This window comes from Hipposideros armiger, unplaced genomic scaffold (assembly GCF_001890085.2).
Source record: "Hipposideros armiger isolate ML-2016 unplaced genomic scaffold, ASM189008v1 scaffold_1984, whole genome shotgun sequence".
Classification (NCBI taxonomy): Eukaryota; Metazoa; Chordata; class Mammalia; order Chiroptera; family Hipposideridae; genus Hipposideros; species Hipposideros armiger.
In genome coordinates, this window is record NW_017733334.1 from 15,407 (window position 1) to 31,535 (window position 16,129).

General features: G+C 50.5%; 1 protein-coding gene across 6 annotated transcripts; it reads left to right on the plus strand.

Annotated features, from left to right (window-relative positions):
• The first annotated feature begins 2,811 nt into the window (after positions 1-2,811).
• On the plus strand, positions 2,812-14,398 carry BRD2 (bromodomain containing 2). 6 transcript variants are annotated; one of them, XM_019634830.1, is made up of 14 exons: positions 4,784-4,884; positions 5,490-6,796; positions 8,362-8,665; positions 8,916-9,007; positions 9,275-9,412; positions 9,896-10,034; positions 10,116-10,330; positions 10,426-10,800; positions 11,332-11,460; positions 11,651-11,902; positions 12,042-12,307; positions 12,936-13,240; positions 13,474-13,596; positions 13,705-14,398. In XM_019634830.1, exons 5-14 carry the CDS (start codon positions 9,302-9,304, stop codon positions 13,839-13,841), a joined length of 2,052 nt encoding a protein of 683 aa, XP_019490375.1. In that variant the 5' UTR covers positions 4,784-4,884; positions 5,490-6,796; positions 8,362-8,665; positions 8,916-9,007; positions 9,275-9,301; the 3' UTR covers positions 13,842-14,398. The 6 variants fall into 6 exon arrangements, with proteins under 6 accessions (XP_019490371.1, XP_019490374.1, XP_019490370.1 ...); XM_019634831.1 differs by having other exon boundaries at positions 4,785-5,096; XM_019634826.1 differs by lacking the exons at positions 4,784-4,884; positions 8,916-9,007 and adding an exon at positions 2,812-2,943.
• The last annotated feature ends 1,731 nt before the right edge of the window (positions 14,399-16,129 follow it).

Sequence of the window (16,129 nt, forward strand, 5' to 3'; positions counted from 1 at the left end):
AACTACACTTAAAATTGTATTTAATGTTAATCTGAATAGTCACATGTGGCTAGTGGCTACTGTATTGGACAGTGCAGCTTCGGTGATAGGGAAAATCAGTTAGGAAGCTGTTGATACAGCTCAGGTGACAGGACAAGGACACAGTGTGATTCAATGGATATTTTAGAGGCAAAATAAGTTAGTGGATATAAAGTTGTGAGAAAAAGAAATCAAGACTGGGCTCCCAAATTCCACGTTTTGTCACTGAATAGCTGCCATTAGCCAGGATAGTGTGCATACAGATTGTATCAATTTTTTTTTAAAGATTTTATTGGGGAATTGAGGAAGGGGAATAATGCTGAGGAATCGGGGGAAGGGGAACAGACAAGTTGCTGTCCCTTTGTTCTTCAGTCTAGTTGTGGAGGACGTTGCTTCACTGGCCCATGTTGGTATTATCATTGCGCTCTTCCTGGGTGAGGCAGATCGGTCGCTGGCCTCTGGATGGCAGCTCACAGCGGCTCTTGGCAGCTCATGCTGGCTGCCAGCCGCTCACGCTGGCTGCTGGCCACACATGGTAGCTTATGGCAGCCCACTGCAGTAGGGGCTGCAGCCCACGTGGTCGCCAGCGGACTCACGGCAGCCCAGCTCCAGGTCGAGCTGTTGTTCACCATCTTAGCTGTAGAGGGCAGTGTCATTGGCCCTCATGTGGGATCCGAACAGGGGCCCTGCTGCTCAGAGCTAGTGTCCCAAGCCAGCTCTTAACCAACGCGCCACTTGGCCGGCCCTGTATCAATTTTTTTATGTATGAGTTTATTTGAACCAAACTGACTACATATGCTGGGGAGCAAGATCTCAAATGCTCCCCAGATTGCATCAATTTTGAACAGGTTAAAATGTCTGTGGTTATCCAAGTGGTAATATTTAGTAGCAAGTTTAGCTCAGGAGAGTTTTCTGAACTAAAGATACAGATTTAAGAGGCTTTGAGTCATTGAGTGAGATTAGAGAAGATGAACAGAACTAGAAGTAAACTGAGGCAAAACCCTGGCAAACATCAACACTTAGGAAGGAACTAAAGGAAAGAGCATGAAGAGGACTGGAGAGGGACAGCTGGACAAGTATGGACAGAAACAAGTAAGACTGGTCACAGAAATCAAGGGTGTAGAGAATTTCAGGAAGGAAGCATGATTAAGTGTCAAACGCCTCAGAGAGGTCAAATAAGGTGAGAACTGAAAAGCGCTTCCTGCTTTTGCCAATTAGGAGGTCCTTGGTGACATTTACCAGAACAGTTTCAGTAGTGGAAGAAATGGGCTGATGAGTGGGGATGGGGCCGAAAGAAGAAAATTTAATGGTAATTTCAGGTCTAGACAACGCAGGGAGCTGAGAGGTAAATGAGTCTGTAAGGGGATACAATATTAATAAGGTTATTTTCTTTCTTTCTACGGGGAAACTGTAGAAAGGAGTTAAAAATGCCAATAGGTAGAAAATAGAGGATAGCTTCGGAGTAACAGATAAGGCCGACCAGGTCAAAAGAAAACGAATCTCCTTAAACAGAAGAGAGGACTTCTGGTGCAACGGTAAAGGGATACAGACATGGCCCATGTAAAAGGAAAGCAGAGCGCTGCAAGCTGGCCTTTCTGTTCTGCTCTGATGGCAGGGAGTAGCGGCGGCGGGGGGTTTGTGAACTACAGAACAAAAATTCACACTAGATGAGGGTCAAGGGAGATTACTGGCTTTAAACAAGTAAAAGGTCTGCTTCAGGTGGCAACTTAATCACCGAAACATCCCTAAATTAGATGTTTATGGGGCTGATTCAAGATCGAGAGAGTAGAGGGCAAAGCCTTAGGAAAAACTGTTAAGAGTTTTAATTTAAATGGTCGAGCCCGAGATGAGTAAAGAAGTAAAAGTGCTCAGAAGGCCGGTAAATTTTGTAGAAAGCAGGAGTCCAGGAACTAAGAGGTCTCAATGAAGTACTAAAGTTTGGGTAGTAGGCTCAAGGGAATTGAGAGGTTGTAAAACTGCTTAAGACAAAGATGCGAAACAACGCCCACATCTTGCATCCGCACCTCATTTGCCCAAGCGCGGCAGGCACCACAAGGGTAACAAACTCCCTCTCCTGTGGTCCAGCAACACTACACCGGGGAAGGGTCTCACCCTGCAAACCCTCACATCTCCAGGTCCAGGCCCCATTCTACTTCACTGACAACAGTTCGGTGGTGCACATTTCCGCTGGACTCCAGCCAGGACATGCAAAGCTGCACCTTACACCTACGGAAAATGAACCGAGTCAGGCCTGCGCGGGACACCGCGCGAACCGGCGGATAGCAAGGAAAGGGATACCAAGACAGGAGGTCGGAGGGCCGCGCCCGCTTTCACCCCACCCACCGCGCGCGCTCCCGGACCCGCCGCGGGAGCTGAGGCGCCCAGCCTGAACGCCTGCGCACTGCTGCTCTGCCCGCGACCTCCTTTCCCCTCCCCCAATCCGGTCGCACCCTTGCGCCTGCGCAGTGCACGTTCCCGGGCTGCGGCAGCCATGCTGAACCCATACAGAGAGGCGAGTGGGGGGGTTGGGGGGACAGGATCGTTGACAGTGGGATGGGGAGCCGGGATATGGAGAAGCAGCTGCATTAGATTGCTCCGGGTCTCTGGAAATCGGCCTGGGCCAGGCAGTTCCCTTGGCCTCTTGTGCGACCCCCAGGAACCTTCGGAAAACTGGTCCCGTGGGGGAAAGGGGAGACGGCTGGCACGTGACCCGGGTCAGCCAATCTGGGTGTTGCTGACGTGGCCGCGCGGCCCCGATGATCTCCCCACCCCCCCAGCTCTGTCGAGAAGGGAGGGGCTGGGGGCTACGCCCCCTCCCCCAACACAGTTTCAGTTTCCGGGGGGGGTGACACCCCGGATTACATCCTCCCCCCGCACCAAGCCGAGGGGAACATTGGATCCCCCCTGGAAGATTCCACTGTCCAGGTAAGAAGGGGACCTTGGACAGATGTTGCCAGTCATCCAATGGGGGCAGAGTCCGGGAGGGAAATTCTTGGGGTTCAGAGTAGAATCCTGAGGGTGGGTTTGTCCTTCTAGTAGTTCATAGCCAATGGGAGCGTGAAGGGAGGGGGGCGAGCGGGAGAGGGCACCTCTGATGGGGGAGGGGAATGACCAACCTCAAATCTCCATACTAACTGGAGGGCAAAGGGGCGGGGGCGGTGTGCACCCCCTCCCCCATTCCATTCGTCCCCTGGGGGGTACAGAAGCCCGGAGCCAGGTGAGAAGGTTTCCTTTCGGCGGTTGGAGGGAAGGGTGACCTAGTGGGCTGAGAAGTGGGAATGGTGACTAGTTCCTTCTTTGGGAGATGTGGTTTAGGGTGGACAACCCGGGGTGTAAACTGAGATTGTTCCCAGACCCCCACTCCCTTTCTGCCCGAACTCTGGAAGGAGCATTTCTGTGCTTCCTTTGTGTCAGCGGTAGGAAGCTCGCAGTTATCACATGGCATGCTGAAGGTTATCTTGGAGTCGCTTGTCGAATTTGTGGGCATTCACGTGGACATGGCCTATGGCACCTTCTGCACATAACTTCGTTGCCCTGTTGGGGGTCTTAACTGAGCATATGTCTCCCCCAGGCTGAGGAGGGCTTACAGGCTGCAAACTAGGGGTCAGCTTGAGAGCAGAAACCAGGCCCAAGGTGGGTGCTGGGAGGGCGGTAAAAAGCGTGGTCTGAGACTTGAGGGAGTGAGGCTTAGGATCTGGAATCATTTCACAAATCACAAGGTTTCGGATTTCTCCTAGGTGGCGGGTTTCTCCATGGTGGCGTTTTTTTCCTTCCATCATCCCCTCCCCCATTCCTGAACAGTTCTCTCCTTGTGTAATGCGGGGGAGGGAACGGAAAGGAGGGAAGAGTTACTTTTCCAAATTACTGATTAGCAGTAGCCTCCTCTGTGACTCATGTGGGGGAAGGGAGGACTGGGAGGGAGCGGGGAGCAGTGACTTTCCGGAATGCAGGGAAGTAAGCCAGAGTAATGTGTGGCTGCCCTTTCGCTTTCTAAGACCCACTGTTTTCTCACTCTTCTAAATTTTTCTTTCCTGGCCGGCCTCGGTGAAAACTTGCAAGGCCCCGGGTGGAGAAAAACAGATTTGGGAGGCTGAGCCACTGGAAGGAGGATGGGGGGAGGGGAAGAGGCCTCTGCAAAGTTGCTGTGTCATTGCCCTCCCTGCTGCAGCCACTCGGCAGGCCCGCGTGTACTTTTCGGGCCGAGGCCTGATCTCTGGCGGAAGTGGGGGTACGAGTCTGCTTTCCCGGGCGCACTTCCCCCCGCAGGGTTTGCCCGACTCGGGAGGTGGTGGAGACAGGAGAGTGACGGCCATTTTAGACGCAGTAACCGAGGTTAGGGCTCAAAAGCTGTTAAGAAGGATGTGGTAGGAGCTCAAGGATCTTCTAGGCCCTTACGAGCCCATCCAGAGGGAGTTCTTATATTCGTTGACTTGCATTAATTTCTTTTCTGATATGCATCGTGTTTTCTTCCTTGGTATCCAGAAAAAAGGAAATGGAGGGGGTTACCTCCCGCTGAAACTCGAATGGGGGAAATGCTTTCACTCTCCCGTACGGGGGCGGGGAGCCCCAGAGGTGGCTTTAGAGATCCAGACCGTGTGCTCTGGCTCTTTATTCATTCGTAGTTTAACCCTATTCAGATAATAAGATTGTGGGGAAGACAGATAAGTGGATTGGGGGGAGGGGGAGAAACTGAGCTCCCAAAATGGCTCCTGCCCCTCCTCGGAGGCTGACGGCCCGGGGGGAGGGGAGAAAGGGAGAGAAGGAGGGGGAGGGCTAGTGAGCCGCAGCCGTCGCCTCCTCCTCCGCTCGCCCTCCCTGGCGCTGACCGATGGACCAGCTGCTCCGTGGGGAGGACTCCGGACCCTGGTGGGGGGATGGGGGCCCTTCCGCCCCTGTTGTGGAGGGACCCTAAGAGGGGTTTGCGGGCATGCCCTCGGGGAGGAGGTGGCGGGGAGCGTGAGGAAAAGTCTGAGCTCTGAAGGTGGTGGTAGTGGTGGTGGGGGGTTCACCCTGATTCGCCCCTCGCAGTACTTGATTTTTCCGCTGAGCCAGCCACCGGAATGAAGTTTGGGGAGGAGGTGGGTTTCATATAGGTGTGTTTGGAGATTTTGCTCTCATTTTAAAGGATTGCCGAGGTTTTGTCGAGCAGGCAGGTATTTGTATTGATAACTGAAGGTATGAGTGGAGTGGTCCTTGGGGTGCAGGTTTTTTTAATGAATTCTAGGTTTGGTTACCTTGCTGGTAAAGCAGTTTTGGGGATTTCAAAGATAGATTCAGAGGATTGTTTTGTCTTTAAAGTTATTTGACCTGGGGGAGGGTGGGGACGATTTTAAGACTGGCAAGCCTGTATTTGATTGTGGAACATAGTAGAGACGTTAGATTCCCGTTTTCGTTACGTTCGGGAGCCCTTAACTGTTTATCCAGAGTACCAGGCCGCGGCTTTTAAGATGGCGTCTTCTTCCTTGTTTCAGATTCTTCATTGCAGCGGCCTCACTGCCGAGAACCACCACCCTCCAGGCGTCCTGCGGCCACACCCTGGCGGGCCGAAGTTGGCTACGCCCACACAGGCCCCTCCAGTCCTGCCGGTTTGGCCAATGGAGGAGCAACGACCTGCCCGAGCTTGGGAGTCGCCAGTCGCACCCGGCCTGGACTCCTGGGAAGACTTTGTTGGAGGGGGAGTTGGGGAGAGGGTGCTGCACCCCTGCCAACCTCCTCCTTTCCCTGGAGTCGCCGAACCCCAGCGCAGCCAATTGGCTCGGAGATATGGCGGGTTGCCGCTTCCCAGTGGGTCTATGCGGCACTCTTTTGCCTGGTGACTGACGCCTTGGAAATGAGGTTTGTGACGTCATCGCTTCGGCCGACCAATAGAAGACGCTCCCGCGGAGAGGCGTTCCTCCCCTTTCGACTGGGCGGCTTCATGCGCGTGAGCGAGCGCGCGCGCGCGGAGAGGGTGGGGAAAATCTCGAGCACGGTGGCGCGCATGAGCGGCGAAGCTCCTCCCCCCTGCCTATATATAAAGGGCTGGCGCGGGGCTCGGCGGCGCCATTTCGCGCTGGAGTGGAGCAGCCTCTAGAACGGGCTGGAGGATTCTGCCTACTGATACAGCCTTCGGGTCGTCGGGGCCCGCCATTACAATCCACGTCCATCCGCTTGGAAATGGCCTTCGTCTCGGCCTATGACCGGTCCCGGCGGGCAGTACAGACCCCGTAGAAGCCCCCGAAGCTCCCCTTTTTCGGGCCCCGCCCAATCCTCGGAATCTGTCCACCCCCTCTACTCCGCCCTCAAGAGGATTTCAAAGATGGAGGCGGCGGCTCCCTAAACCACTTTCCGTGTTCATCCGCCTCCATCGAGATCGAAACGGGACCTCGTCCGCTCCGGACAGTCCCAGCAGGAAGAGGGGATTCTTGCAGACCAACAGCAGGCAATATTGACGACGGTGTCTGGGATCGGGGGCCTTCCTAGGGTTTGAAGAGTCCGTTCCCCCCTTTGCTCGCCCGACTTTGCTGAGGCCGCCGCCATTTTCTCGCTGTCCGCCTCCTGCGGAGCGCGCCAAGCTGCCGGGAGCTTTCCGAGAAGCAGTGGAGGAGACTGCTTTCGTGCCAGCCCGGTGGGAGGGTTGTCGCCTGGAGAGCAAGGGCGGCGGGCCCCCCCGCCCCACTTCCCGGGTTATGCTGGACCGGGCGGTAAGGGGAACCGAGGCCACCCGGACTTTCCGCGGTTGAGGGCAGCGCCGGTTCCCCACTGTCAAGATGCTGCAAAACGTGACTCCCCATAACAAGTACGTCGTCGGGAATGGGAAAGGGATGTTGGGGGTAGTGGCACTGGGTCGTGTAGGACGTTGGGTTCCGAGAGAATGTGGAACGACTCGGCCGCGTTGCTGTTCGGTGGCGCGACTGTTGGCTCTCTGGGGGCTCGCGAAGGGGGTTGAGCGACGGTTTTGGAATCTTGGTAGGGTCCCAGGCACTGCATATGGAGGGAGTACAGGTTGTCAGTGTGTGTGTGACTTTCCCCGCGGTGTTCCAGTCTTAACCGAGTTGGGCAGAGCTAGGTTGGTGGTGGAACGTAATGAAGAAGGATGACATTGATTGGGCAGCAGATCCCATGGGTCTGGTGTTTAGAGGCGGTTTGTCATAGTTCTTACGGGGTTTCATGGTCATGTCTTGTGCCTTGTAGGGTTGCCATGGTGATAGGAGCTTCAGGGATTGGCAACAGGAATTCCCAGGGTAGGGTAGTGGGATTACTGTTCCAGCCTGTGGGTTCCTACTGTCTAGGGTAGGTCGTTAAGCTCCTTGTCTTTCAGTGACTAGGTCGGTTTTGTGTATGTGTGTGTGTGTGGGGGGGGGGTTGACAGCGTTGAGGTTTTTTAAAGCGGGAAGGTGGAGCTAAGTAAGGATTCTTTAGTCCAGCTCTCTTCTCATGTAAACAATGAGATTTCAGGGTAGTGCCTTTAGCCTTAGGTCCTGGGGAAACACCTGGTCCTGAGGAGCGCCAGAGAGAATGTAAACTTGAACTACTGTTGGCTTTTGATCTCCAGAGTTGATGTTACAGTGGGAACTATTGGAATCGTGTATTTTGGCAGGATTTGGGGGGTGGTCTGTGCACTTCCATCAGGGAACTTACTGACCTTGACTGGGCTCTTTTTTTTGAATCCCTAGGAAAGGAGACTGACATTGCAGATAGTTTCTGGGGGCTGGTAGCAGTTATTCCAGGCTGTGAAGTCTGACATGTCCTTGACTGATTCCCTTTTTTTTTTTTTTTAAGTTGGTGTGGTTTTCCGTTAGATTTTTTATCTATTTTTCTGCTTTGAAGTTATGCAGAGCTTGTGGAAGTTGCTGATCTCTTCTGTTCAAACGGAGCCTTAGGCAGCTCATAAGCATTTTATGAAATCTTCCGTACCCTTTCTCTTTTCACCTGCTTCTCTCAGGCTCACCCACCATAGCAACCACCAAGCCCCTAGTGAGCTCTGGCTTGAGTTTCTTTGCTCCACCCATTTTATTTAAGTCCCATCATCATGGGCCTGTGGTTCTAAAATGCTGCATCTTATAAGAAACTACCTTGGGGTGGTTTTTTTTTTTTTTTCTGAGTAAAAAAAAAATAATAGAGCCTATCAGACTCCAGAAGGTGGGGGACCTAAATAGGTATACTAAAAATAAAAAGTGGGAAGGGAGACTATAACAGAAGCCCTGGATGTTTGAACGTTGCTTGTAGTTAGTATCCGCTTCCATAAGCTTGTCCACCTCTCACTAGTTCCCAAGCCTGGATTTATTGGGTATGTAGTGTAAATTGCACCCTGCTTAATTTCTGTGAGCTCACTACATCTAATTTTGTTTCCCATTTTCACAGGCTCCCTGGGGAGGGGAATGCAGGGTTATTGGGGCTGGGCCCAGAGGCTGCAGCACCAGGGAAAAGGATTCGAAAGCCCTCCCTATTGTATGAGGGTTTTGAAAGCCCCACAATGGCTTCAGTGCCAGCTTTGCAACTGACCCCTGCCAACCCACCGCCTCCAGAGGTGTCCAACCCCAAAAAGCCAGGACGGGTTACCAACCAGCTGCAGTACCTGCACAAGGTGGTGATGAAGGCTCTGTGGAAACATCAGTTTGCATGGCCCTTCCGGCAGCCTGTGGATGCCGTCAAACTGGGTCTGCCGGTGAGTAGAGAGGTTGGAGTGGGGAGGTGTGGGAATGAACACGAATGCGTGCGAGTGGAGGTGGGCTGTCTGTAGTGTAGGTGCTGCGGCCCCTAGGGATTCTCTGTTCCTCTCTTGTAGGGTAGATAGCCACAGGATTTCTGCATTCTTGGTCCTTTGTGATTGATCCAACCGTTTGCTCCCTTGGCATCTCTCATTGTGCCCTCCGTGTGTCCTTCCTTAACTTTTGTGCCCTGGCTCCATTTTACAGATTCCCACCCCGGGTTGGGAGAGGACCACGGTGGCCAAAATTCTTAGCTTCTTCCTCTCCCTCATGCAGCCCATGGATAGCCAGCCCCAGAGGTAATGTCACAGGATGGGAAACCTTCCAGAATTGGGTGGGAGGTGGGTGGTTAGAGAAAGGCAGTAGGGGCCTCCTGCTGGGTGTTAAGAATTCTATTCCATTTTTTTTTTCTGTCCTGTAGTTTAATTGGGGCCGCAGTATAGGGCATTGTTTACTCCTTTGACACATAGGGGGTGTGTATGTGCGTGAATGTGTGTTGGGGTCAGTAGTTTGCCTGGGAGAACAGGCATCTTTCAGTGGCTCTGACCTCATATTTCTTTTTTTAGGATTATCATAAAATTATAAAGCAGCCTATGGACATGGGTACTATTAAGAGGAGACTTGAAAACAACTATTATTGGGCTGCCTCAGAGTGTATGCAGGATTTTAACACCATGTTTACCAACTGTTACATCTATAACAAGGTGAGTTTTTCTGTATGTTCCTTAGTAGATGGAGAGACAGTGCTCCTATTGTTGCTAGATGTCTTGTCTACACAAAGTTGAAGTCTTACTACAGGAGGTGTTCTCAGAGTAGTTAGGATCTAGAAAGTCTAAGCTCCAAAGGGTACCACTGAACACAGCGATGTAGCTTCAGAAATCCAGTGTTAAAGGTTATTTAAGTAAAACACATTTCATGCTTGGGGATGGCTGTTTCTCAGAAATTTGCAGAGACCTGAGTAGAACAGGATCTATTCCCTGATTTCTGAATTTTCTTTGTAGCACTCTGTCAGAGGGAGAGCGTTGGAAGATAAAATGGGAATTAGTAGCCCAGTGTAGGTAATTTTTAGTACTAGATGGTGGACTTATCTAAGGGCGTGGTGATGGTGCCTGGAACTAGGAATTCCTTTAAAAAAATACAGTTCTGTCTATGTTTAACTGGCATTTGAACCTTTTTGTTTGTTGTAGCCCACTGATGATATTGTCCTGATGGCACAAACGCTGGAAAAGATATTCCTACAGAAAGTGGCATCAATGCCACAAGAGGAACAAGAGCTTGTGGTGACTATCCCTAAGAACAGCCACAAGAAGGGGGCCAAATTGGCAGGTAAGAAGAGTGGGAGTTTTGCTAATGGAGGCCAAAAGATGGGAAAGATGATGGAACTAATCTCTTTTTTTCTTTCTCTAGCACTCCAGGGCAGTATCACCAGCGCCCATCAGGTGCCTGCTGTCTCTTCCGTATCGCACACAGCCCTGTATACTCCGCCTCCTGAGATACCTACCACTGTCCTCAACATTCCCCACCCATCGGTCATCTCTTCTCCCCTTCTCAAGTCCTTGCATTCCGCCGGACCCTCACTCCTTGCTGTCTCTGCAGCTCCCCCAGCCCAGCCCCTTGCCAAGGTATAGATCTGTGGAATTCTTTTGGGCAGTGGGGCTGGAAAGCTTGAATGAAGTGGACCTGGAATAAAAAGCTCGCATCTTGTTTTTCTCCGCAGAAAAAAGGGGTAAAGCGGAAAGCAGATACTACCACCCCTACACCTACAGCCATCTTGGCTCCTGGTTCCCCAGCTAGCCCCCCAGGGGGTCTTGAGCCTAAGGCAGCACGGCTTCCTCCTATGCGCAGAGAGAGCGGCCGCCCCATCAAGCCCCCACGCAAAGATTTGCCTGACTCTCAGCAACAACACCAGAGCTCCAAGAAAGGAAAGCTATCAGAACAGTTAAAACATTGCAATGGCATTTTGAAGGAGTTATTGTCTAAGAAGCATGCTGCCTATGCCTGGCCTTTCTATAAACCCGTGGACGCTTCTGCTCTTGGCCTGCATGACTACCATGACATCATTAAGCACCCCATGGACCTCAGCACTGTCAAGGTATCCACTGCATGGGGCAGCTGGGCTGCTCAGGCAGTGATTGGAGCCTAGGGAGCAATAAACAGTCATTTTTCCTCATGGGCATGTGGCAATCTTTGATTGTTGGTATTTTCCTTTTACAAAATAAAAAAAATAGTAATGGGGCAGGTACTTGATAAGAGTCCCTAATTCAGGGAGTTTGAAACGGGTTATGTCTTCAGAGCAACACTACTCATTAAATCCTACAATTAATCTTACTACTGCAGTTAAACCCTACTTATTGGGAGTGTTGGGTTTGGGGAGTTAAAAGGGTGGGACGATAGTCAGGGCCACCCACCCTCCCTATCACTTAGAAATGATTTTTTTCCCAGACATAGATATTTCTTCAACCCACCCAAGTACCTTTGACTTCAAACTTGAACCCCAGGGCACAGATCCTTAAAGTCATCCTTACTGTGCTCTCAAAAGAGGGCTGCTCTTGCGGTATCTGGGGTTGGCAGGAAAAGGTGAGTCTCCTGCCTGTGCAGCTTCTGATGCTGCCTCCTTCTGCAGCGGAAGATGGAGAATCGGGATTACCGGGATGCACAGGAGTTCGCTGCTGATGTGCGGCTTATGTTCTCCAACTGCTATAAGTACAACCCCCCAGACCATGATGTTGTGGCCATGGCACGAAAGCTACAGGTGAGTGCGTCAGGGTTGGAGTTGGAAGAATAAACCAGTCTGGGGAGGGATTCTTGTCATCTGTGCTGTGAGCACAATCTCATCGTGAGGCTCTCCTAGTCTTTACAGTTGTAAACGAGCTAAACCAGGTGGCTGGGTGTAACCGGGGCACTGTCCCCCAGCATGGTTTTGAGTCTGCCTCTCTTTGTAGGATGTGTTTGAGTTCCGTTATGCCAAGATGCCAGATGAACCACTGGAACCAGGGCCTCTGCCAGTCTCTACTGCCTTGCCTGCTGGCCTGGCCAAATCATCTTCAGACTCCTCTAGTGAGGAAAGTAGCAGTGAGAGCTCTTCTGAGGAAGAGGAGGAGGAAGATGAAGAGGATGAAGAGGAAGAAGAAGAGAGTGAAAGCTCTGACTCTGAGGAAGAAAGGGCTCATCGCTTAGCTGAACTACAGGAACAGGTATTCTGTCACCATTCAGTTTACTGAGTGAGACTCATGCCCTCTTGGCCCCAATTTTTCTTCGGTTTTTTTTGTTTTTTGTTTTTCTTTTTTAGATGTGTTTTTCCCATTTCATATCTTGGTTCTTTTTCCTGTCTAGCTTCGGGCAGTACATGAACAACTGGCTGCCCTGTCCCAAGGCCCAATATCTAAGCCTAAGCGGAAGAGAGAGAAAAAAGAAAAAAAGAAGAAACGGAAGGCAGAGAAGCATCGAGGCCGGGCTGGGGTAGATGAAGATGACAAGGGGCCTCGGGCACCCCGCCTTTCTCAGCCCAAGAAGTCCAAGAAAGCAAGTGGCACTGGGGGTGGCAGTGCTGCCACACTAGGCCCCCCTGGCTTTGGATCTTCTGGAGGAAGCGGCACCAAGTGAGTTCTTATAGGATAGGAGGCAGAGGCGAGCTTGGCTCTTTCTATAATCTGTTCAGGGAAGGACGCTCTCTACCATTCCTTCTCAAATTTTCTCTTAAGTCACTGGTTAGCAGATGTTTCCTATAAGTGGCCAGGTGATAGACACGGACTTTGAGACCATGGGGTCTCAAAGCTACTCTGCTCTGACAGGACAGTGCAAAGGAGCCACAGGCAATAAAGATGTGAACATGAATCTATGTTCCAATAAAACTTTATTCACAAAAACAAATGGTAGACCAGATGTGGCCCCAGGGCCATAGTTTGCCTCCTCTCTTCTCTAAACCAGTCCATGCTTTTGTTTTCCATGGTGGGGTGGGTTAGTAGTGCTTTAGGAACAAAAAGATGCCCTCTTGCCAGCACACCTATATCTAGTTTTTAAAGCACAAGATAAATGTAAAATGGGTGGCATGTAAGAATCTGTTTCCCTGATACTGTGTCCCAATAGCCCATCTCTGGCTCAGTCATTTGCCTTAATGGAAAAGCAAGCTCCACGCCAGACGTGCAAATGCAAAGTATTGGATTGAATAGTGGGAACATGTGGTTGGGGTGCTTCTGTAACTGGGGTTTTTTTTTTTTTTGCCCGTAGACTGCCCAAAAAGACCACCAAGACAGCCCCACCTACCTTGCCTACAGGCTACGATTCAGAGGAGGAAGAAGAAAGCAGGCCCATGAGTTACGATGAGAAGCGGCAGTTGAGCCTGGACATCAACAAACTGCCTGGGGAGAAGCTGGGTCGAGTTGTGCACATAATCCAAGCCCGGGAGCCATCTTTACGTGACTCGAACCCAGAGGAGATTGAGATTGATTTTGAAACGCTCAAGCCATCCACGCTTAGAGAGCTTGAACGCTATGTCCTGTCTTGCCTACGAAAGAAACCTCGGAAGCCCTACAGTAAGTGTGAACAAGGCCCACCAGTTACTGCAGGAATCCTTGGGCCTCAGGACGGTTTAGGGAAGGCTAGTGGGGTGTGCAGAGCTGAGGTGCTCAAGACTGCCAGCTCCCAGGATGTGGCGGGCATCAACACCCCTCCTGGTGCTCAAGAAAGGAACTTGGCAACACCACGGTGCAGTAAAACTTCAGGGTGTTTATGGCAATCTTAGTCCTGATGTGTTTTCTTTTTCTAGCCATTAAAAAACCTGTGGGAAAGACAAAGGAGGAACTGGCTTTGGAGAAAAAGCGGGAGCTAGAAAAGCGGTTACAGGATGTTAGTGGGCAACTCAACTCCACCAAAAAGCCCCCTAAGAAAGGTGAGTGTCTTGTACACCACTGCAAATTTACTTTCATCTGCCTTTTTGACTGTCTTGACAAGTAGAGCTCAGACTTACACATCTTTAACCTTCAACTTGATTCTGCAGCAAGTGAGAAAACAGAGTCGTTGTCGGCACAGCAAGTAGCGGTGTCCCGCCTCAGCGCTTCCAGCTCCAGCTCAGACTCCAGCTCCTCCTCGTCCTCTTCCTCTTCTTCAGACACCAGTGATTCGGACTCAGGCTGAGGGGCCAGCCCCAATGGGGCAGGAGGCTCCGCAGGACGGGACCCTTAGACCGCCCTGCCCCACCCCTTCCCCCTTGCTGTGACACTTCCTCATCTCACCCCCTCCCCCCACTGTAGGAGAGCTGGCTCTGCAGGGGGGAGGGATGCAGGGACATTACTGAAAGAGGGACATAATGGACAAAAGATTGAGTTCCCAGCCCTGTTGAGTAATCTCTTGGGTATAGAGCCCCCATTCAAAATGGGGCAGGGCAGGTGTACAGGGTGAGTGAAGGCCCGGATAGGGAGTGACCCGAGGCCGAAGCTGCCCGCCCTGTTCACTTCTAAAGGCCCAGGTGGTTCTAATTTATTTTAAGCTAGGCAAGGCTGCGGGGTGTGGGTCGTGGTCCCCTCTGCCTCCATGGGGAGGGAAGAGGGGAGCTCATTTTTTACGTTGACATTTTTTTCTACTCTGTTTTCTTTCTCCATTTGGGGCCACGGGGGGTTTCTGTCATCTCCTCATTTGGTCCCCTGGATTGTCTTTGTTGATTCTAACTTGTAAATAAAGAAAATATTATTCGAGTTTTGAGTTAACATGTTTTGTGGTGCTTCAAAAGGAACATGATAGCATTGTTGGAGAATTTTGAGGGAAGTATTCCTGAGGTGAGAAAAAGGCAGAGCCATCTGTCGTTGGATTGGGTCTTAACTTTTAAACAAACCAGTAGGTTGTTGCTCTGATAAAAGTAAATGCATCTGCCCCCCTTGTAAAATGAATCCTTCAAAAGAACCTTCACGTTCATGATTTGCTTTGGTTTCAATAAAGCAAACCCCCTAGCTCATTCATACCTTAAAAGAACTTAGGACTCAAGACTTGAGGTGGCCTCTGAGGGTGTGTTGTCTCTTGGACACTTGTAGTGCGACAGGGATGGGAGGCAGCCAATAGCCAGTACTCAAAATCTGCCTTGAAGGTAATTAGTATTGTAATTTGCTGCATTGGCTTTGAATTTCAGGGACAGAGCCTTGCATAGTTTATTAATAGAATGCCAATTTAGAGCATTCCAGCCAAATTCAAATCACAAAAATATCTCCACAAGTCAAAACTTGCCTTGCTTAGGAGGGGAGCTGAACATGAATAGGGAGCTGGGATGTGTGGGTTCTTGGATTTGGGGCTTCCATATTTAGCTTAGTATAGTTGACCACAGGAGAAATCTGAACTTTGAAATAAAGGCTTCAAATTAGGAATGGAACGTAAATGGTTTACTCTGCCATAAGTGCTGTAAGGAACAAGGTATAGGGTAGTTCTAGTGGAGATGTGATGGTTTGAAAGTAGCAATAAATTGGGCTCTAGCAATCCTCCGCCCTTCACTGCATATTGGGACTTCCAACAGAGCTAAAACTAGTGCATTTATTTCTGGATTCTATTACGAATTCTCAACAAATTGGGGCCTGGGCAACAATTTTCAAAAGTTCAGGAAATGGTGATAGTAGCAAGGATTGAGAACTGATCTGCTTCACTTAGTATTAAAAGGGAAGAGGCCCCTGACTGGGAATTGTGACCAATTTAAGTGTTGGACCAGTTCAAGTGTGGATCTCTGAGTGAGCTCACCTCCCTTTGAGCTCTGGTCCTCTTGAGAAGAGGGATAAAAAGATGTTGAAAACTCAGAGGCACTTTACTAATAGTTTTGTTGTCATGGTGGGATAAGAATTATTTAAGCCTGGAAGACAATAAAGACTCAGGTTATGCCTTCATTTAGATGCAGGTCTATATGTCTAGCACTCCAAGCATGTTCTGAGAAGACAGAGTTCTTTGGAAGAGAAGATAATGCTGGGGGAAATGGGGGGCAGCAGGAAACCGACCGAGATGGATTGACTCCCTAAAGAAGCCTGAGCCTATAGGAGCTGAGCAGGGCTGCTGAGGACGGGATGCTGGACGGAGGGTTGCCCAGAGTCAGCTGACTGGCATATACCATCTCATTTCAGAAGGAATTTTAAGGTTTGAATTGGATTAGCTTGGGGAGGAGGCTAGTTACAAAATCTTTGACAAACTAGCTGCATCCCCCTCTGTTGTATACTCAAGATTTTTTTAAAGTGTAGCATGGGAAAAAAAATTCAGCTCTCAAAAGATGTGTTTTTTACTGTACATTTGGAAACACCATAGAGTTTCTATAAACAGAACAATCCGAAATGCTGTGAGGAGGCCTGGCTCATCCCTGACTGTAGAACAGGCTGAGACTGGGAAAGTGGCCTGGATCTGTGTTACACCTCCCCACCCATTAGTAGACAGACAGTTCACATAGGTAGGTGGATTTCCTG

Bases quoted from the DNA above. Each gene is read 5' to 3' on its own strand.
- BRD2 (XM_019634826.1), top strand. From the start codon at position 6,768: ATGCTGCAAAACGTGACTCCCCATAACAA. The intron at 6,797-8,361 runs GTACGTCGTCGG...CCATTTTCACAG, and splicing joins AACGTGACTCCCCATAACAA to GCTCCCTGGGGAGGGGAATG. The intron at 8,666-9,274 runs GTGAGTAGAGAG...TTCTTTTTTTAG, and splicing joins CCGTCAAACTGGGTCTGCCG to GATTATCATAAAATTATAAA.